At 43.0% G+C, this 23,239-nt stretch overlaps 1 protein-coding gene across 2 annotated transcripts in view; it reads right to left on the bottom strand.

Moving 5' to 3' along the window:
- dscama (Down syndrome cell adhesion molecule a) overlaps positions 1 to 23,239 on the bottom strand; it is a 385,227-nt gene that overhangs the window by 6,885 nt on the left and 355,103 nt on the right. Inside the window, exons 32-33 of one of the 2 annotated variants that reach the window (XM_034178954.1) lie at positions 22,873 to 23,175; positions 8,000 to 9,441 (exon numbers count right to left, since the gene is read on the bottom strand). In XM_034178954.1, the coding sequence (XP_034034845.1) occupies positions 9,062 to 9,441; positions 22,873 to 23,175 (683 nt within the window). In that variant the 3' untranslated portion in view covers positions 8,000 to 9,061. Of the gene's footprint in view, positions 1 to 7,999; positions 9,442 to 22,872; positions 23,176 to 23,239 lie in introns of those variants that run through there. The other variant, XM_034178955.1, reaches the window with a different exon arrangement.

Raw genomic sequence — 23,239 nt, 5'->3', positions numbered from 1 at the left:
AGTTCCACCACACTTCTTTGTCCTTCCTGGGGTTTATCATCTCCTCCAACTCCGTCCCACCCGATCCGGCTAAGGTAGCGGCGGTGAGAGATTGGCCCCAACTGGTAAATTGTAGGAAGCTGCAACAGATGGATAATCAGGTCCCATCTTATCTTAGGGACCTCGCAGTACCATATCACCCCAATAGAGCGCTTCGCTCTCAGACTGCAGGCTTACTTGTAGTTCCTAGGGTTTGTAAGAGTAGAATGGGAGGCAGAGCCTTCAGCTTTCAGGCTCCTCTCCTGTGGAACCAGCTCCCAATTCAGATCAGGGAGACAGACACCCTCTCTACTTTTAAGATTATGCTTAAAACTTTCCTTTTTGCTAAAGCTTATAGTTAGGGCTGGATCAGGTGACCCTGAACCATCCCTTAGTTATGCTGCTATAGACGTAGACTGCTGGGGGGTTCCCATGATGCACTGTTTCTTTCTCTTTTTGCTCTGTATGCACCACTCTGCATTTAATCATTAGTGATCGATCTCTGCTCCCCTCCACAGCATGTCTTTTTCCTGGTTCTCTCCCTCAGCCCGAACCAGTCCCAGCAGAAGACTGCCCCTCCCTGAGCCTGGTTCTGCTGGAGGTTTCTTCCTGTTAAAAGGGAGTTTTTCCTTCCCACTGTAGCCAAGTGCTTGCTCACAGGGGGTCGTTTTGACCGTTGGGGTTTTACATAATTATTGTATGGCCTTGCCTTACAATATAAGGCGCCTTGGGGCAACTGTTTGTTGTGATTTGGCGCTATATAAAAAAAAATTGATTGATTGATTGATTGAACAGTTCCTAGGGTTCGCCAATTTTTACAGGAGGTTCATTAAGGGCTATAGTCAGGTTGTTGGTGCCCTTACAGCCCTGACCTCCACAAAAGTCCCCTTCACCTGGTCGGATCGGTGTGAAGCCGCGTTTAGGGAGTTGAAACACCGGTTTTTGACTGCACCAGTTCTGGTGCAGCCCGATCCTAACCGCCAGTTTATTGTTGAAGTGGATGCCTCTGACTCAGGGATAGGAGCTATGCTGTCCCAGAGCAGGGAGTCCGATAGTGTTCTCCACCCTTGTGCCTATTTCTCCCGCAGGTTAACCCCTGCTGAGCGGAACTATGATGTTGGCAATCGGGAACTCCTGGCGGTGAAAGAGGCCCTTGAGGAGTGGAGACATCTGTTGGAGGGAGCTGTGGTCCCATTTGTGGTTCTCACTGACCATCGGAACCTGGAATACATCCAGACCGCAAGGCGTCTGAACCCCAGACAAGCCCGATGGTCATTGTTCTTCGGACGCTTCAATTTCAAGATAACATACCGCCCCGGGACCAAAAACCTTAAGTCTGATGCCCTGTCCCGGGTGCATGAAGAAGAGATTGGAGCGAAGCTGTTGGACCCACCAGACACCATCTTGCCGGAGTCCACTGTCGTCGCCGCCCTCACGTGGGACATGGAGGAAGTGGTCAGGGAGACCCTGACGCGACACCCGGATCCCGGAGGTGGACCACCCAATAGGCTGTACATCCCACCAGACACTGGGACTGCCGTATTGGATTTCTGTCACGGTTCCAAGCTATCCTGCCATCCGGGGGAGTGAAGAAGCATTTTATCCGGATATTCCACTGTTAAAGGAGATTTTTTTTAATGAAAGACGAGCGGACGGATTGCAGCGTTGGCTCGCAGCCGCCGCGACGCTCCGCCACAGGAAAAACACCTCCGTTGGAAGCCTTATGGACAAGTTGGAACATGTCCAGCTGTTAAACAATTTCTCATATACTCACTCCACTGAAAGCCATCAAAAGCCGCCTGGATTTTACAAATGGTTATCAACACGGAGGTGTTTTTCCTGTGCCGCCACACCGCGCCGGCTGCATCCCGACGCGCGGACCCGTCCGCACGTCTTTCATTAAAAAAATCTCCTTTAACAGTGGAATATCTGTATAAAATGCTGAAACCGACTTCTTCTGAAACTTCTCTGTTCTCTCACGACATCCTGGATCAACAGAGCCTGAAATGTGGAGGTTTTCAGCTTGAAACAGACTGACGACGGCGCCTGGGAGCGCTGCGCGACGTCTCGCACCGTGGGAAGTCCTTAAAGCGACAGTATCACCTCAAAATCTCTCATCAGCCGTTAAAATTTTCACTGAAACCCAGCTTAATTTTTCGAACCGTGTCCACTTCAACGTGTCTCACAGGTTTAGAAAAAATTCTGATCAAACAAAGCGCCAGTCTCTCAGCAACTTCTCAGACAAAGGAATTCCGACGAGAGGCTGGACGACTCCTCCCACAAGGGTGCTCACAGGCGAATGAGGTCACCGACAGGCGTGGAAAAACTCACGCATGCGCACGAGGGTTCAAGCATGTCTGACGTAAAAACATATGAATGAAATCCATATAGTTTTTGAAAAAAAATAAAAAGGACCTATACTTTATTGACAGACCTCGTGTTGTGTGGGCCGCTGAAGAGGAGGTACTGCTGGCCCACCACCACCAGAGGGCGCCCTGCTTGGAGTGCGGGCTCCAAGCACGAGAGGGCGCCAGACCCAGAAGAAGTGACAGCTGTCACTCATCCTCTGCACCAGCTGTCACTTGTTCATCATTACCACCATAAAAGCCGGACTGCAACTCCACCTCCCCGCCGAGAAATCGACCACCATTACCAAGGTAATTTCTCTGCTGAATTTAAAACTGTGACTTACGTCTGATCTGTTTGCAGCCGTTGTCCTGTGGTGCCCTTTCAGCTGGGTTGGCGGTCAGTGAGAGAAGTGACGTCTTCGCCTCTCACTCCATCCAGATAAGTGGTTACAGGAGCTGCTAGTGTGTTCCTAGTTTGGAGGTGGAGGTGCTCCCTCCTCACTGTGTTTGGACTGAGAATTACTGAGTGTGCGGACTCACACTCACTCATCATATTTCTGCTTTCTGCCAGCAGTACCAGGGTCGACAGCCGAAGACAGAGGCCACCTGGGGACTCGGGACTTGGCGGCTCCGGTGTTCTTCAGACCGTTGGTGGTGGAAGCCGTGTGGGACGCGGCACAACCAGCATGCGTGCACCGTGAACGTGCCAAAAACTTTATGCATACCCACTTTAGTAAACAAAGCACAGAAGCTGTATTATCGGAGTGCCCTGCCTTCACTGGGCCTTTACTGTGCATGCGTTTGAGATTGACTTAGTCTGAATCTCTGCACCCAAAGCATCAAAGGGAATAATGTGATTATTAACCATCAGATGACAAAGTAAAACTTCTTAAATCATTCTAAAGCCAAGGCAAATGAAGGAATAATCGGTGAATCGCTACCGACGCTGAAAAATCACATAGGCTGGCACCGACTTACAGTGAGGAAAATAAGTATTTGAACACCCTGCAATTTCGCATGTTCTCCCACTTAGAAATCATGGAGGGTCTGAAATTTTCATCTTAGGTGCATGTCCACTGTGAGAGACATAGTGTAAAAAAAAAAAAAAAAAAAAAAAAATCCGGAAATCACAATGTATGATTTTTTAATAATTTATTTGTATGTTACTGCTGCAAATAAGTATTTCAACACCTGTGAAAATCAGTGTTAATATTTGGTAGAGTAGCCTTTGTTTGCAATTACAGGTAACAAGTTCAAACAGGTGCAATTAATACAGGTAGAGTGCAGAATAAGAGGGCTTCTTAAAGAAAAATTAACAAGTCTGTAACAGGGCCGTATATAGGAATGTGAAAGGGGGGTTCAAATCCTTGAGTTGGGGGTCCAGTGGGCCGCAGGGCCCCCGGTGGGGTCGAGGGGCAACGCCCTCGTGGGGGGCTCGGGGGGGCGAAGTCCCCCGAAGCAGAAGCTTTTTGAGGATTTCGAGAGGTAAAAAGCTACATAAATTTAATTTGAAACCCAAAATGTATCATTTTAGGAAATACATTTTTATATACAAATAGTCCTTGCTTGGGATTGGATCAGTTGCCATAAGAACCACCCAGGAAGAACCAAGATAACATTAATGCAAACTTTATACCTGCCTGTCGGTTGCGAATGATGCAACCGACAGGCGTGAACAAACTCACGCATGTGCACGAAGGTTCAAGCTTGGCTGATGCAAGCGCACATGATTCAAATCCATATAGTTTTTTGCAAAAAATAAAAAGGTCGGATAGTTTTCTAACAGACCTCGTATTTAGCGGTATTAATATTCGCGTTTACATTATGAATATGTACGTATATGTACGTTATGTATTAAAATAGCAGTATTTAATTTGGCGCCCTTGTTTAACTTGCGGAATTCGCATAATAAATCCCACGCGAATATTTGCACCTTTACGGTATTTGCAACAGGAAGGAGAAGCTCCCTTTATTTCTCAGCTTATACATACAAACAGGAAATTGAAACTTGAGGGTGTGTGATAATAGCTGTGTAACAGTTAGTGCTTGTTGCTTATTATCAATGAAAAGAAAATACATAACGTTGATATCCAGATCAGAAAAAAATCAGCAGAATTCTTAAGGGGGGGTTCGGTTGAACCCCCTGAACCCCCTCCATATACAGGCATGTGTAAGAGCCAGAATTCTTGCTGGTTGGTAGGGGATCAAATACTTATTTGCAGCAGTAACATACAAATAAATTATTAAAAAAAATCATACATTGTGATTTCCAGATTTTTTTTTTTTTTTTTTTTAGATTATGTCTCTCACGGTGGACATGCACCTAAGATGAAAATTTCAGACCCCTCCATGATTTCTAAGTGGGAGAACTTGCAAAACCGCATAGTGTTCAAATACTTATTTTCCTCACTGTAGCTGAACTGCTTAAACCCTACGTACTGGCCTGGGCTTTGCGCTCACAGGATGCAGGACTGCTTTGTGTTCCGAGGGTGAAGAAGAAGTCTGTGGGTCAAAGGGCCTTTTCATATCGTGCCCCAGTATTGTCGAATGGTCTCCCAGTGTCAGTAAGACAGTCCGATACTGTGGAGACCTTCAAGTCAAAATTAAAGACACATTTCTTTCATCAGTGCATCGGTTAGTATAGTGTGCTGCATTCTTTTTAAGTGTTATTCTTTTAATTTTTTGATCTTTTAATTGTGTTTTTTAAATTGGTTGTTTTTAATTTATTTTATATTGTTTTTGAATTGTTTTGTGTGAAGCGCCTTGGGGCGATGTCATTGTGATTTGGCGCTTTTATAAACTGAATAAATTGAAATTGAAAAATTACACAAGATGATCTGATCTACTGAAACTGCAAACACAAACCGCCAGAAAGCAGATCCTCAACCTGCTTCAACAATAAAGCCAGCAAAATCAGCAATCACTCATGACACACCCCTGGAGGACACTTTGGGGAACAGCCATTTTATTCATCAAATTTGAACCGTGTATTAGTTTCTCTTTATTCCAGTGCCACCACCGTGAACACTCGTGTCAAAAATAAAAGTGACAATTTGTTTTGTTTTTTTCTTTCTTTAAAATGTATAATCATAATGAAGACAGAACTAATCATAGAAACCGACATCATGACCTCACAGCATTTTGTATCAAACTCTCCCTTCAGGTGAACAGAACAGAACATTAATGGGTCAGATTAGACAGTAAGAAAAACAGATTTCATATCCACATATTTTCTCTCTCTCTTTTTTCCCTCAGATATTTCCCATACACATTTAGTTTGGTTTGGGGAGGGGGGGGGGGGGGGGGTGTTGGATTGTCTCACATTTTTGTTTTCCCTGTAGAGAAGCATCACTGCAGCACAGCGACAGTAAATCTACTGAGGAGACCGAGAGTCCTGAAGACTCTATCTAGTGCACTGAGAGTAGGAGATCTGTCCGGACACACTTGAGTCGGGATGTTGTGAAGTGCAAACCGTTAGTCCCTTTGAAGAACCATACCAGCCATTTTGCATGTTAGACCCCCAGTATATACAGTTTTCATACGTTACATGACTTTTGGAACATTTTCTAAGTGTACAAGCAGAATGGTGAAGTTTGGGATAAAACCCCCCCCCCCCATTGGCCAGCCTTTGATTTGAATTTGTTCCAGCATGCCATTAAAGCAGGAGGATCGGTTGGATAGGAGTTGGTCTACGCATATATAGACCTGGATTTGAGTCCCAGTCACTGTGTCTTTGGATAAAACATCTGATCCAGCTGGAAATGGGCACCGGTCTTGTCCTGGGAAGTAACCTGTGATGGACTGGCGTTCCATCCAGGTGGAGTTGTAAATGCTCATCTGCTTCATGCTACAGTATCTGAGGTAAGCACTGAAACAGTGGGGCTCAGGGCGTGTACAGGATTTATTTCTTCATCTGTCAACTTTTAAGCACGTTGAACATGGCGCTCGACTGTACAAACGACAGCGTTGTACTTCTCATGTGTACATGCCAGGATGACACAACTTCACATTCGGGAGAAGCCAAAAGAAGAAGAACAATTTTATTACGCAACAAAAGACATGGAGGAGTGACGACGTGGCAGTTAGGGTTCGCCAAAGCTTCATTACTTGAAGCCACTGTTAACACGTAATTAGAGAAAACTCACTCACTCATCTTCAACTGTTTATCTGGGATCGGGTCACAGGGGCAACAGCTCCAGCAGGAGACCCCAATCTTCCCTTTCCAGAGCACATTAACCACCTCTGACTGGAGGACACCGAGGCCAGTGTGGAGACAGAATCTCTCCACCTAATCCTGGGGTTCTACGCCCCCAGAGCTAGCCTCTGCCATCCGGGTCTGTTCTGTCAAGGCCCTCGACTTTCGCTGCCACCCATGGGACAGGGCGCCCAACCTCAGCAGTTCCTCCTGTGGGTGGTGAGCCCACAGGTTGGAGATGGAAAGTCCATGTTGCCTTTTCAGGCTGTGCCAGAACAGACTCTGTGGCAAGCCTGGCCACCAGGCGCTCACTGACGGGCTCTAGGTTCAGGCTTGGCTCCAGACAGGGGCCCCATGCTTCCTCCGGGCCAGGTCACGTTTCCTCTTCCTCATTTTTCATGGCGTTCTTTGTGAACCATTCTTAGTCTGGTCCCTGGTCTGAAACCAATTTGCCATGAGAGACCCTACCAGGAGCACAAAGGCTCCAGACAGCACAGCTCTCAGGTTCATAGGGGCACACAAACATCTCCACCATGATGAGGTGATTGTTCCTGGAGAGACTACTGACACCTAATGGTCAAATAATGTATAGCACACTTCCAGTAATTTTACAAGCTGGAGACCACATAGCACAACTTTTGTGGACAAGAAATATTAGTTATTAAGAAAGTGAGATAGACTGCTAATTTTTTGAAAATTGAAAATTTTATTTCTCATTTAAATTTAATTGAATCAAATTTAATCTTGCTCCCCATGACCCTTAATTGGAGTAAGTGGGTATAGAACAGGGGTCACCAACCCCGTTCCTGGAGGGCACCTGCCCTGCGAGTTTTCCACGTCTATACCTACTCAAGTCACACCTGATTTTTTTAATAAGTGGTGTCTTCCAGCTCTTGATTGGCTGAGCACAACTGATAAGAGTTATTTGCCTGGGAGTGGATCAAGAAGCGTTAGAAAGCATGCAGGGCAGGTGCCCTCCAGGAACAGGGTTGGTGACCCCTGGTATAGAAAATGGATGGATGGATGAATCTTTCTTGACATCACCCTAACTTAGGGTTAGGGTTAGGGGAGGTGATGGTCTAGTGGTTAAGGTGTTGGGCTTGAGACCAGAAGATCCTGGGTTCAAATCCCTGCCTGACTGGAAAATCACTAAGGGCAAGGTCCTTGGGCAATCCCCTATTGCTCCTCGGTGTGTAGTGAGTGCCTTGTATGGCAGCACCCTGACATCGGGGTGAATGTGAGGCATAATTGTAAAGCGCTTTGAGCGTCTGATGCAGATGGAAAAGTGCTATATAAATGCAGTCCATTTACCATTTACATCATAGTATTGGTGCTCGTGTGACTCAGGGACAAATCTGTGATTATTGAATGCTGCCATTCCAGTTGTACATTTTAGAAAATGACTGTCAGTAACATAATGTGTATGAAAGTTGTATACAAGTATGGACGGTATGGTCCGTTATCCCTCCCTGCTCTAACATCATTTACCATCATGGCTAACACGTAGTGGTAAACTACACCTGAATACACAGCTGGAGCGCATCCGGCCCTGTAATATATTCACAACATAGTTATTTCTCATCATTACAGTACAGCATAGAGGAATAGTTTTCATATATCTTTTTTCATATTGCACCATCGGAGAATGGGACACAGAGAAAGATAAAAAGACTCAATTTCCTAATTAAAACAAGATATGTGCAAACATGACTAAGGACTTTATTAACCAAATTCTTCCCTGTAATATCCACAAATAAAAGTGATTTCTCTTTTTATATATATATTTATAGTAATAAGAATAATAAATCTTCACATTGGATCATTTCATAGAGTGACAAAATGCTGGACTGGGCTCGTCCAGCCGTGATGCTAATCCTCATTGTCTTTTAATTGGTCAGTCCCCATGCATCCATAGGAAATAGATTTTTTTCTTCAAAAAAGTAACAATTTGAGAGCAGCTGAAAAGTTTGGACTGGCATTAATTGCTTTCATTCCAAGATTTCTTCCAAGTTTCATTCAGTGTTTCAGAATGATATTCCATAGGAAAAGAAGGGAAAAAAGACTCCAAAATGTCATCTTCCTGTCCAGAAAAAAAAGTTCTTGTTTTTTTTCTATCTCATTTTTATGAAAAGATCATTTGGTAATCAATAATTAATGATCATTAATATATGACAACTAACAGTTAAGAATCACTGATTATGTATAAAGAATTAACAATAAGAATAAATAATGCTCCTTTCGCTACTCAGTTAGTTTAGCAAAGCTCCGGCTGGAGTCGCATCTGATGAGTGAATTTTTCTCATGTGAAAAAAAAAAAAGAAATACAAAGAAGAGATAAAGAAAAGTTCTAAAATAAATAAAAGGAGATTAGTAAAAGTGACCCCGCCCTTGCAGGGAGGACCATATATACAGAACTGCGTGGTGAAAGTCAGTTTACTGCACTTGAGTGTTGAGTCCAGTGTTAGAGTGAGTTCTAGTCTCGCCCCAGGGGCACCTGCTGTTATACCAGCGTGTAGGACTTTGCGTACGGGTTGCTGCTCTGTTTGAGATGTCCTCGTGAGTCCAGCAGAGACTCCTGGGAGGTGCTGAGCTTGGCGGCCTGGGCCAGCTCTGCGCCCTCTCTGTGCGGGAGTGTGGCCGCCGAGCCAGGCTGCCACTGAGCCGCTTGGTCCCTGCAGGCCTGAGGGGCTTCCGTAGGCGTAGGGGGCGCCATGCGAGAGGGCCGCTTCAGTGAGCGACTCTTCTGTGGCTCCAGACAGGCTTGGCCCATGGCTGCTCTCTCGCTGCTCGCTGGCCCTCTGGATGAGCCCGAGCACGACATACCGCGGTTTAGTAGGAAGTCCATACGCAGGTAAGGAGGAAGGTGAACCAACTCGCCACCTGCAGGACAGAACAATTAGTGTGAAAGAAATTCAGACATTCCTGCTTGTTCCCCCAAATTAAATGTCACTGTATTAAAAATAATAATAATAATAATGTGAATAGAGGTGCTAAAAGTCTGTTTATACCTTAAATTGTAATATTTTCCAAATACTATTTTGTATTCCTAATTCATTCATAATATTTTCTGATATTTATGAATGTTAGCAAATCACCCTTAAAACAGAACCCCCCCAAAAAAAAACTAATCTAAAAAAATGCCATTCCAAATTTCTGGAACTCAAAGTGAAATCTTCACTTTCTTTTTGTCCAAGTGTACTCAACTGTTCAAAACCTCCAAATATTCCATTTTAAATGGTTTAAAAAGAGAAAAATAAATAAATAAATAACAAATAACCGTCATAGCATTCTTCCTTTGTAAGTGACGCCCATAAATAAATTATATTCCATATGTACAATTATAAATATGTAATGCTTGGAGGCTAACGGTGTGGTGGCTTAGTGGTTTGCACTGATGCCTCACATCAAGAAGGTGGTGGGATCGCGTCCCACCCTTTCTGTGTGGAGCTTCCATGTTCTCCCCATGTCTGTGTGGGTTTCTTCTGGGCCTTCTGGTTTTCTCTCAGAATCAAATACATGCTTATTTAGGGTCCCTGACCCAGGCGGTGTGTCTCCTTCTGGAGTTGGTCCCTAGGCACTGGACTGTGGGTGCGTTGTGTGTGTGTGTGTGTGCGTGTGTTTGTATTGATACAGTGGGAAAAATAAGTGTTAAACACATCACAATTTCTAAAGGTACTACTGACATGAAATTTTCACCAGATGTCAGAAACAACCCAAGTAATCTATAGGCGCAAAGAAACAAAATAGGAAAAACAAATGAGTACAGAAATTACGTTATGTGTAATAATGTGAAATGACAGGTTAAAAATATTGAACATGCTTACTGAAATTTATTTAATATTTTCTACAACAACCTTTGTTGGTAATGACAGCTTCAAGACACCTCCGGTGTGGAGAAACTGGTCTCATGCATTGCTCCGCTGTCACTTTAGCCCATTCTTTCACACAGACTGTCTTCAAATCTTGACAGTTCCGTGGACCTCTTTTATTAATCTAGGACCCAGCTTAAAGTCCAGTTACACGGCATTAGATGAATGAAGGAAAAAAGTCCCAAAGTCCCAAATCACTGAGAAAAAGTGGACAAATGAGCCTGGACTTCTCCCATCACTGAAAAGCCTGTGAGTGCAGAGCGCATAAAAGACCGAAACAAAACCGAAAGTAACTAAATAAAAACGAAGCAAACAGCGACCTTGTCGCTTTAAACAAAATCAAAATGAAGCGCCAGCATGTGATCATTTCTGCAGCGAGTCTGTCCTGTCCACAGCCTCCTGCAGCTGCGTTGTCTTGACAACATTCGCGAGCACAAACATGTTGCAGCCAGAGATGTTGAGAGACTGGAGAGAGAGACAGAGAGAGAGAGGCTGGAGGTTGGACGAAGTTGAATGACAATCGAACAGAACGCTGATGGTACAGGAACCAAGCAAACAATGACGAACCTTCAAGACAGAAAGCAAAATGGAATATGGACGAATTGAGGTTGTCGTCAGGATTCATTCACATTTTTCAACAGTTTAAAAATTCTGACGAAGTGCCAGCTACAGAAACAAAGCTGGACAACAGTTAAATGATGTCTCTGAAAGTCAATGTAAGTCCAGATTTCTTGTTTTGTTTTGGCTTCGGTGTCCTTCGTTAGTGCCGTGTGACCGGGGCTTTACACATGTGTGCACATCATTTAGGAGAGGATAACTCAACTGTTCTAGACTAATATGACCCTTAGGGTGGAGCTTAAAATTAACTTTTTTTTTTTTAATTTAGAATTTCTAAGGTCTCACCCCTCAAAAAGTTTCTTTTAGTTAAAAAAATATATAGGTAAAATTTGAAAGTCCCATGATAATATTTGGAGGTAGCTCAAAGAACTCAAAGTTTGATCATAACAATTATATTGAACTGAATGCGAAATATTAAACCCTGTTGTAGAAATAAGTGAAACTTTTGAAAAATTACCAAAGCATAACACATAGTTTAATACAAGCTTTAATAATATAAATCTTAAACAACAGTAAGTACTGCAATGAAATTGCAATCAAATTTATGGATTTATATATACAATGTAGCATGTAGACTGACTAGACTGCAGAGTCTGTAACTGAGGAAGTAGTGGCTGTTGCAGTTAATGTCTTTTTGCAGCAGTCTGGGTAATCTTTGCGGTGTTTTTCAATAATTTTTACCAGGTACTGCAGCTGAGATTCATCCTTTGTAATAAGACCACAGTATTCTTGAACAAGGGCTACACCTCACTCTGCATGATCATTCACAACTTTGATGGCCATCACAGTTTTGCGAGCCAGTTGGTAGTCTTCCCTTTCATCCCATTCTGCTGGGTCTACTTCAAGAAATGTTTCTGGCAATTTCAGCATGTTTTGGATTCTGGAGAAACAAAATCTTCAGGAATCTTGGTGTTGATTGAAGTAAGGTCTGCTTGGATTCTTTTGCTGTGACCTGTATTCTGGTTATCATCTGCCATCACCATAAGACTCTTCATTTCCATGTTGACATGTTTGTCAAACAGTGCCAGACTAACACGTTCTGGTGACAGATACACATTGATAGTTTCTGAGATGCAGCCTGAGCAATACCAGCATTGATTGCATCACCGTCAGCACCAAAACCCACAGTGGATCAGCCCTCGTCCTCACCCTCACCATCCTCACCACCATCATCATCATCATCATCATCGTCACAGTCAGCCAGAACAAGCACCCACTCTCACCGTCCTCCCTCCTTCACGGCAGACCAGGTCAGGAGAGAGCTAAGGAGACTCCACCCCAGGAAGGCAGCAGGCCCGGATAAAGTGTGTCCCAGAATGCTTAAGGCCTGCGCCAACCAACTGGGGGAGCCCCTCCAGCATGTTTTCAACCTGAGCCTGCGTCTCGGAAAGGCCCCAGTCACGTGGAAGACATCCTGTGTCATTCCAATTCCTAAGAAGGCACACCCGAAGGAGCTGAATGACTACAGGCCAGTCGCTTTGACATCCCACGTGATGAAGACCATGGAGCGACTGCTGCTGAGTGTCCTCAGACCTCAGGTCAGACATGCTGAGGACCCACTGCAGTTTGCATACAGGGAGAAGGTGGGAGTGGAGGACGCCATCCTCTACCTCCTTCACAGGGCCCACTCTCATCTGGACAGGGGTAACAGCGCTGTGAGGGTCACGTTTTTTGACTTCTCCAGTGCCTTCAACACCATCCAACCCCTGCTACTGAGAGACAAGCTCATGGAGATGGAGGTGGACACTAATCTGGTCACCTGGATCTTTTTTTTTTTTTTTTTTCTTGAATTTCCCTCTGGGATCTTGAATTTCCCTGTTGTGTGGGCCGCCAGAAGAGGAGGTACTGCTGGCCCACCACCAGAGGGCGCCCTGCCTGAAGTGCGGGCTTCAGGCACGAGAGGGCGCTGCCGCCACGGACACCGCCGGGGGTGACAGCTGTCACTCATTATCTCCTGACAGCTGTTACCCATTCATGCTTCATCATCTCACTCCATAAAACCCGGACGTCATCTCCACCTCTTTGCCGAGATATCGTCGAACCGTTCAGGTAGTATTCTCAGCCTTAAAGTAAACTGTGTGTCAGTCTGAACTCTTTTTTGCAGCCGCTTTCCTGTAGTGTTCCTTATCCGTGAGACCGGCGTTTGGTGTGATCAGCGACGGCTTCGCTTCACACCTCTACCAGATAAGTGGGTAGACAGGAGCTGCACGAGTGTGTGTTAGAGGTGGAGGTGGAATTCCCACCGTTGTTGCTACTGGGTGTGCACACACCCATATCTTATTATCTCTGCTCCCTGCCAGCAGTACCAGATCCAACCTTCGAAGACGGTGGCCACCTGGGGACTCGGGACTTGGCGGCTCCAGTATTCTCCGGGTTCGGTGGCGGAGGAAATCGTGTGGTTCCGGTTCATCTCAGGACAGACGTCTTCTATCCTCGAGCCTGCCCACACGTCACCCTTGTGATTGACTGTCTGTAAAATTTCACATTCCTCTGTGTTGTGCTCATTCATAACAGTAAAGTGCTCATATTTGACTCTTTCATTGTCCGTTCATTTACGCCCCCTGTTGTGGGTCCGTGTCACTACACTTTCACATTTCCCTCTGGGATCAATAAAGTATCTATCTATCTTCTCTATCTTGATTGCCCTGTAATTCAGAAGATCCTTCATTACACCAGGGGCTTTGAAAGACACTCGTTGAGCTGATTCAGCACCAAGGAAGATGATTGCCAATTCAAGAAGTTCCTTGTAATCATCACGTGGCTGGTTTTCTTCCAGGTTTGCATTAGCAAATTCAAGCAGAGACTCCCGAATATCTTCATCTTGATTTCTGACCTTTTCATGTGTCATTCCTGTTTCATATCTGCTATGATCCAAATTAGGCCACTGCTGTCTAAATCGCTTGAAGAGGTCTTCTTCTGGTGGTACTTTGCCACCAAAGCATGACTGATACACCTGTCAGATCTGTCATAAGCTTCCCATCCCAGTGAACTATCAAAGGAACATCACACTGAATCTCAGCTTTTAGCTGTGTTGCATTCAGTTCTCTCTTTTTGATTCTTTCTCGTCTGATAGTATCACGGTTCAAGGCAAAATCGATGGGGTTGTGCCCTAGGCTCTTTGCAGTTTCAGAAATAACAAATGCAGCTTTCCTGTCTGACATCTTTGTCCTGTCCAAAACTGCTGCAAGATCTGCAGTGAAAATGGTTTTTCGACCTCTCTTTCTCTTAACATGTGGTTCAGAACTTGACTGCAGCTGAATGCTTTCAACACTTTTCAGAACTGCTGGCAGATGACACTAGTACTGCTGTTTCATTTTCCTTTCATTGCTGAATTTCCATGCGAAATCTCTTTTCAGATTCTTTCTGTTGTCTTTCTGCCGCTCTCTTCTCTTTAGCTGTCAGTTTCTTGTCCACACCTATCACTGACCACCTTCTTCCCTTTTCTCTCTGTGCCAGTAAGAATTCTCTGTCTTCAGATATTTTTATGAGGTTGAGTGCATCAGCATGGGCAATGTCAAACAAATAATCTAAATCTGCAATGAATTCAGCTTCCTTTTTATTTTGTGTTTCTGACTGCTGTCCTTTGTTTTTCTTCAGATGTTGCTACTGTTCAAATATTTTTTTCAGTTTCTTCTGACAGTGCTGTTTGTCTCTTATGGGAATTCTAGCTTTATTCCAAAATAAGGAAATCTCCTGCACTGCAACGTCTGATGCTTGTCGAACCATTTTATTCAGTTCTAGATGCTGGTGCAGAAAGAAGCCAAGTGCCATGCGAACTGATGGGAGTTTTGAACCTGTTAACTCTGTTACAGTAGATCCCAGCAGATATATAACATTTTGTAATTTTGCTCTTGTTGCCATTGTGTTTACTTCACAGCTTGCCTGTAAATACACAGTTATGATGAAACTGCCAACTTTTGTAAAGTCAGTGAAAACATCAGACAATTTAATTCATTATTAACTAGTTTGTCATTGGCTAAGTTATTAAGAATCAACAAATAGTGTCCAAAAAGTCATAATTACCATGTCTGAGATTGGAATATGTTACTGGAAGAGAGACAGGAGGTTTCCAACTTTCAGTTATACCATGCCATTTGATGTAGAATTTAACTAAAACTATGAAACTTTAGTCCAATTGAGCTACCAGTAATATTAACCAAAAGCCCTAATATTTTCAGAATATGGTTTTATGTAATAGAGGAATAATTTAAGAGGGTGAGACCAATTTTTAACAAGTTAAAAAATAAGCTCCACCCTAATGACACTAATGAACAACCTGGGATATGTGACAACATCACTATCCAGGACAAACAGCCTGGAAATGACCACGCCCTTTTAAAAAATGACCACGCCCTTTTAAAAAATGACCACGCCCTTTTTCATCCTGAGTGTTACTTCAAATAGCTGTATTTTCAATCAATCAATCAATTCAATCAATTTTTTTATATAGCGCCAAATCACAACAAACAGTTGCCCCAAGGCGCTTTATATTGTAAGGCAAAAGCCATACAATAATTACAGAAAAACCCCAACGGTCAAAACGACCCCCTGTGAGCAAGCACTTGGCTACAGTGGGAAGGAAAAACTCCCTTTTAACAGGAAGAAACCTCCAGCAGAACCAGGCTCAGGGAGGGGCAGTCTTCTGCTGGGACTGGTTGGGGCTGAGGGAGAGAACCAGGAAAAAGACATGCTGTGGAGGGGAGCAGAGATCAATCACTAATGATTAAATGCAGAGTGGTGCATACAGAGCAAAAAGAGAAAGAAACAGTGCATCATGGGAACTCCCCAGCAGTCTACGTCTATAGCAGCATAACTAAGGGATGGTTCAGGGTCACCTGATCCAGCCCTAACTATAAGCTTTAGCAAAAAGGAAAGTTTTAAGCCTAATCTTAAAAGTAGAGAGGGTGTCTGTCTCCCTGATCTGAATTGGGAGCTGGTTCCACAGGAGAGGAGCCTGAAAGCTGAAGGCTCTGCCTCCCATTCTACTCTTACAAACCCTAGGAACTACAAGTAAGCCTGCAGTCTGAGAGCGAAGCGCTCTATTGGGGTGATATGGTACTACGAGGTCCCTAAGATAAGATGGACCTGATTATTCAAAACCTTATAAGTAAGAAGAAGAATTTTAAATTCTATTCTAGAATTAACAGGAAGCCAATGAAGAGAGGCCAATATGGGTGAGATATGCTCTCTCCTTCTAGTCCCCGTCAGTACTCTAGCTGCAGCATTTTGAATTAACTGAAGGCTTTTTAGGGAACTTTTAGGACAACCTGATAATAATGAATTACAATAGTCCAGCCTAGAGGAAATAAATGCATGAATTAGTTTTTCAGCATCACTCTGAGACAAGACCTTTCTGATTTTAGAGATATTGCGTAAATGCAAAAAAGCAGTCCTACATATTTGTTTAATATGCGCTTTGAATGACATATCCTGATCAAAAATGACTCCAAGATTTCTCACAGTATTACTAGAGGTCAGGGTAATGCCATCCAGAGTAAGGATCTGGTTAGACACCATGTTTCTAAGATTCGTGGGGCCAAGTACAATAACTTCAGTTTTATCTGAGTTTAAAAGCAGGAAATTAGAGGTCATCCATGTCTTTATGTCTGTAAGACAATCCTGCAGTTTAGCTAATTGGTGTGTGTCCTCTGGCTTCATGGATAGATAAAGCTGGGTATCATCTGCGTAACAATGAAAATTTAAGCAATACCGTCTAATAATACTGCCTAAGGGAAGCATGTATAAAGTGAATAAAATTGGTCCTAGCACAGAACCTTGTGGAACTCCATAATTAACTTTAGTCTGTGAAGAAGATTCCCCATTTACATGAACAAATTGTAATCTATTAGACAAATATGATTCAAACCACCGCAGCGCAGTGCCTTTAATACCTATGACATGCTCTAATCTCTGTAATAAAATTTTATGGTCAACAGTATCAAAAGCAGCACTGAGGTCCAACAGAACAAGCACAGAGACGAGTCCACTGTCCGAGGCCATAAGAAGATCATTTGTAACCTTCACTAATGCTGTTTCTGTACTATGATGAATTCTAAAACCTGACTGAAACTCTTCAAATAGACCATTCCTCTGCAGATGATCAGTTAGCTGTTTTACAACTACCCTTTCAAGAATTTTTGAGAGAAAAGGAAGGTTGGAGATTGGCCTATAATTAGCTAAGATAGCTGGGTCAAGTGATGGCTTTTTAAGTAATGGTTTAATTACTGCCACCTTAAAAGCCTGTGGTACATAGCCAACTAACAAAGATAGATTGATCATATTTAAGATTGAAGCATTAAATAATGGTAGGGCTTCCTTGAGCAGCCTGGTAGGAATGGGGTCTAATAAACATGTTGATGGTTTGGATGAAGTAACTAATGAAAATAACTCAGACAGAACAATCGGAGAGAAAGAGTCTAACCAAATACCGGCATCACTGAAAGCAGCCAAAGATAACGATACGTCTTTGGGATGGTTATGAGTAATTTTTTCTCTAATAGTTAAAATTTTGTTAGCAAAGAAAGTCATGAAGTCATTACTAGTTAAAGTTAATGGAATACTCAGCTCAATAGAGCTCTGACTCTTTGTCAGCCTGGCTACAGTGCTGAAAAGAAACCTGGGGTTGTTCTTATTTTCTTCAATTAGTGATGAGTAGAAAGATGTCCTAGCTTTACGGAGGGCTTTTTTATAGAGCAACAGACTCTTTTTCCAGGCTAAGTGAAGATCTTCTAAATTAGTGAGACGCCATTTCCTCTCCAACTTACGGGTTATCTGCTTTAAGCTGCGAGTTTGTGAGTTATACCACGGAGTCAGGCACTTCTGATTTAAAGCTCTCTTTTTCAGAGCAGCTACAGCATCCAAAGTTGTCTTCAATGAGGATGTAAAACTATTGACGAGATACTCTATCTCCCTTACAGAGTTTAGGTAGCTACTCTGCACTGTGTTGGTATATGGCATTAGAGAACATAAAGAAGGAATCATATCCTTAAACCTAGTTACAGCGCTTTCTGAAAGACTTCTAGTGTAATGAAACTTATTCCCCACTGCTGGGTAGTCCATCAGAGTAAATGTAAATGTTATTAAGAAATGATCAGACAGAAGGGAGTTTTCAGGGAATACTGTTAAGTCTTCTATTTCCATACCATAAGTCAGAACAAGATCTAAGATATGATTAAAGTGGTGGGTGGACTCATTTACTTTTTGAGCAAAGCCAATAGAGTCTAATAATAGATTAAATGCAGTGTTGAGGCTGTCATTCTCAGCATCTGTGTGGATGTTAAAATCGCCCACTATAATTATCTTATCTGAGCTAAGCACTAAGTCAGACAAAAGGTCTGAAAATTCACAGAGAAACTCACAGTAACGACCAGGTGGACGATAGATAATAACAAATAAAACTGGTTTTTGGGACTTCCAATTTGGATGAACAAGACTAAGAGACAAGCTTTCAAATGAATTAAAGCTCTGTCTGGGTTTTTGATTAATTAATAAGCTGGAATGGAAGATTGCTGCTAATCCTCCTCCTCGGCCCGTGCTACGAGCATTCTGACAGTTAGTGTGACTCGGGGGGTGTTGACCTCATTTAAACTAACATATTCATCCTGCTGTAACCAGGTTTCTGTTAGGCAGAATAAATCAATATGTTGATCAATTATTATATCATTTACCAACAGGGACTTAGAAGAGAGAGACCTAATGTTTAATAGACCACATTTAACTGTTTTAGTCTGTGGTGCAGTTGAAGGTGCTATATTATTTTTTCTTTTTGAATTTTTATGCTTAAATAGATTTTTGCTGGTTGTTGGTGGTCTGGGAGCAGGCACCGTCTCTACGGGGATGGGGTAATGAGGGGATGGCAGGGGGAGAGAAGCTGCAGAGAGGTGTGTAAGACTACAACTCTGCTTCCTGGTCCCAACCCTGGATAGTCACGGTTTGGAGGATTTAATAAAATTGGCCAGATTTGTAGAAATGAGAGCTGCTCCATCCAAAGTGGGATGGATGCCGTCTCTCCTAACAAGACCAGGTTTTCCCCAGAAGCTTTGCCAATTATCTATGAAGCCCACCTCATTTTTGGACACCACTCAGACAGCCAGCAATTCAGGGAGAACATGCGGCTAAACATGTCACTCCCGGTCTGATTGGGGAGGGGCCCAGAGAAAACTACAGAGTCCGACATTGTTTTTGCAAAGTTACACACCGATTTAATGTTAATTTTAGTGACCTCCGATTGGCGTAACCGGGTGTCATTACTGCCGACGTGAATTACAATCTTACCAAATTTACGCTTAGCCTTAGCCAGCAGTTTCAAATTTCCTTCAATGTCGCCTGCTCTGGCCCCCGGAAGACAATTGACTATGGTTGCTGGTGTCGCTAACTTCACATTTCTCAAAATAGAGTCGCCAATAACCAGAGTTTGATCCTCGGCGGGTGTGTCGTCGAGTGGGGAAAAACGGTTAGAAATGTGAACGGGTTGGCGGTGTACACGGGGCTTCTGTTTAGAACTATGCTTCCTCCTCACAGTCACCCAGTCAGCCTGCTTGGGATCTGCCAGGGGGTAACTAACGGCGGCTAAGCTACCTTGGTCCGCACCGACTACAGGGGCCTGGCTAGCTGTAGAATTTTCCATGGTGCGGAGCCGAGTCTCCAAATCGCCCAGCCTGGCCTCCAAAGCTACGAATAAGCTACACTTATTACAAGTACCATTACTGCTAAAGGAGGCCGAGGAATAACTAAACATTTCACACCCAGAGCAGAAAAGTGTGGGAGAGACAGGAGAAGCCGCCATGCTTAATCGGCTAAGAGCTAGTAGCTACGCTAACCTAGCGGATTCCTAAAAACACGCAAAGTGAATAATTTAGAGGTGATTCAGCAGAAGGAGTGCTTTAGTTAAGGCACGTAAAGATTACACTGGGAAACAAATCGTAATCTAGATAACTAGATCAATCTAACTGCGCAGATTAAACAGCTAACAGATACAGAAAAACACCGCTGTGCTCTGGAACAGGAAGTGATACAATACCACAGTGAGAGCCAACCACCAGTAGAGGCCTAGAGTATTTTCAGGTAGCTGATCCGTTGCTGCAAGTACTGCAAATTCAAGGGATGTGATTGCTGCAGAAACCCAAACACTGAATGAGCACAATCTTCATATCTGGATTTTGTTGTGTTTACGTGTTTGAAGAAGAAACAGTAACGTGGAGTCATAACTTGTATTATTAGCTTTAAGAGCTGTAGATACTGCTGTCTGCTAAAGAAACAAGTTTTTGTATTTTTCACTTTAAATCAATATTCAGTTGATAACAGTATGACCAGTGTGACTGAAAATAAACTTTCATAATGTTTAGCAAATGTTAATTTTCTTTCAATGCACGGTGATATGTATTTTAGCCACTTTCTCTTAAAATTTCAAAATAAAGATTTTAAACTTTTCTATGACCCTCCTAAACATGTATTGGTCATTCTGAACATTTTGAATACCGGAAAATCTATAGCTGCTGCAGTTTAGAAAATAGAGCTGTATTTGAAGTAGCACTCAGGAAGAAAGGGCGTGGTCATTTTTGAAAAGGGTGTAGTCATTTTTGAAAAGGGTGTAGTCATTTTTGAAAAGGGTGTAGTCATTTTTGGCTGTTCGTCCCCAATAGAGATTTTGTCCCATATCCCAAGTTGTTCATTAGGGTCATATTAGCGTAGAACAGTTGAGTTATCCTCTCCTAAATGATGTGCACACGTCTCAGTCCTCCACTATATGAACTCTGATCTTTAGTTCTTTCCATAGATTTTCTATTGGATTCAAGTCATGTGATTGGCTGGGCCATTCTAACCATTTTATTTTCATTCTCTGAAATCAATTGAGAGTTTCCATGGTTGTGTGTTTGGGACCACTGTCTTGCTGAAATGTCCACCCTCGTTTCATCTTCATCATCCTGGTAGATTTTTATCAAGAATGTCTCCATTGTTTTCCATGAATCCTTCTTTTATCTATATGAAGTTTGCCAGTGTTGTGTATTGAAAAAACAGCCCCACACTATGATGTTCCCACCTCCAAACCTCATTGTTGGTATGGTGTTTTTGAGCTGATGTCCCATTTATGGTATGTATTATGGCATCCAAAGAGTTCAGTTTTGGTCTCATCTGACCAGACTATATTCACTCAGGATTTCACAGCCTTATCTAAATGTTGTGCAGTAAACTTTAAACAAGCTTCAACATGCTTTTCCTTCAGCAATAGAGTCTTGTGTGGTGAGCGTGCATACAGGCCATGGTGGTTGGGTGAAACAATATAACCTGCTAATTTCAAGTCTTTCTGAAGCTCTCCACAAGTGGTCCTTGGGTCTTGGACAACTCTTCTGATAATACTTCTCACTCCTCTGTCAGAAATCTTGTGAGGAGCAGCTGGCGGTGGCTTATTTATGCTGAAATGATGTTCTTTTCACTTTCAGATTATGGCTCCAACAGTGCTTACTGGAACATTAAGAAATTTAAAAATCCTTCTGTAACCCATGCCATTAGTATGTTTTGGAAAGATCTTGAGAGAGCACTTTGCTTTTACCCATTATAAGATGTTTCTTGTGTGACACTTTGGTAATGAGACACCTTTGTACAGGCCATCATTTGGACCTGAACTAGCTGATATTAATTTGCACCGACAAGGGGCAGGACTGCTTTCTAATTACTGATAGAGATCAGCTGGTGGTCTATTCTTTTTTTCCTGTGCCATTTTACATTATTACACGTGACTGGACATCTGTGGTTTGATTTCTTTGTATGTGTGCATTACTTGGATTGTTACAGACATCTGGTGAAAATTTCATGTCAATAGGACTTTTAGAAATATATTTACTTAGAAAAATGGTGATGTGTTCATTACTTATTTTACACACTCTGTGTGTGGGGGTATGTATGTATATATATATATATATATATATATATATATATGTGTGTGTGTGTGTGTGTGTGTGTGTGTGTGTGTGTGTGTGTGTGTGTGTGTCCACCTCATCATTTCAAAAAGCTGAACTTATAATACAAACTGACTGTACAGCAGCTGATTCAAATATTAGCAGACATTAGTAAATGAAAACTGTAAAAATATTCTGAGAATGTGATGAAATTGTAAAGTTAAAATATAAGGAAAAGACCATTTTTGACCTGATACATAAACAAGCAGGCTGTTAATGGGGTTATTTTTGAAAGTGAGTTTCTGGATGAATGTAAATGAACTTGAGTGGTGTAAAACCTTTGACTGAAAATGTCCAACATGTTCTTTTATATTTTACAACAACAGGAAGAAAATCTGTTCAAATCTTATTGTGTAACATTTTTAAATTAGGCCAGGTATATTTTTCGTCAGCATCTTCATATAATAATCATCTATTCTATTTCCAGACTAATTTTTAGTGTAAGTATTCTCGTTTCGTCATCAGACCTGTAAATTCAAACACACATGAGAATTAATGACTTTTCTAACAGTTTTTCTGCACTGATTTGCTGTTAGAGTTTGATGGCATTCAGAGATTAGTGCAATCAGTATCATAACATCTGAGTCACAGGGGAATGCGCTTGGTTTCAGTGCAGAAGGTTCCAGGTTCAAATCCCACCCCTGCCACATTTCACCATGTAATGTGGAGTTGTGTCAGGAAGGGCATCCGGCGTAAAACCTGTGCCAATTCAACATGCAGATCCACCTTGGATTTGCTGTGGTGACGCCGAGTGCAAACAAGGGAGCAGCCGAAGGGACTTACATTTAGTATCATAACATCTGAAATGTTAGCATGCTGTTGAGGTTTAGAATGTGGCGGGAGTCTGGTTTCGAGCGGCGTAGCCTCACCCGGTCTGTGGGCCTTCGGCACGGCCATGTTCATGACTCGGCTGACGTCCTGAGGCTTGGGTGGGGAAGCGGTGAAGCGGCAGATGCCTGATTCGGATGGCGTGCTGGAAGTCAGGCTGTCGGTGTAGTCGTTGGTGCCTGCTGTCATCTGTTCTGACGACGTGTCCGAGATGAAGCACTCGGTGATGGTGAACTTGGCATGGCGCAGCTGCTCCTCCATCTTGGCGTGCTCATAGGCTCTGGCGAGCTCTTCATAAGTGGAAGATGCGCTCTCTGTCGACACCATGCTGCTCCGCGCGCGGTCTGGGTGTGGGCCGGGGTTAGTGGAGGGATTAGTGTGGAGCGTTAGTAACAACATTGATAAAGT

Source organism: Thalassophryne amazonica, chromosome 9 (assembly GCF_902500255.1).
Source record: "Thalassophryne amazonica chromosome 9, fThaAma1.1, whole genome shotgun sequence".
Taxonomy (NCBI): Eukaryota; Metazoa; Chordata; class Actinopteri; order Batrachoidiformes; family Batrachoididae; genus Thalassophryne; species Thalassophryne amazonica.
Note: the sequence above shows the minus strand (reverse complement) of the source record. Positions and strands in the feature narration are given on the sequence as shown.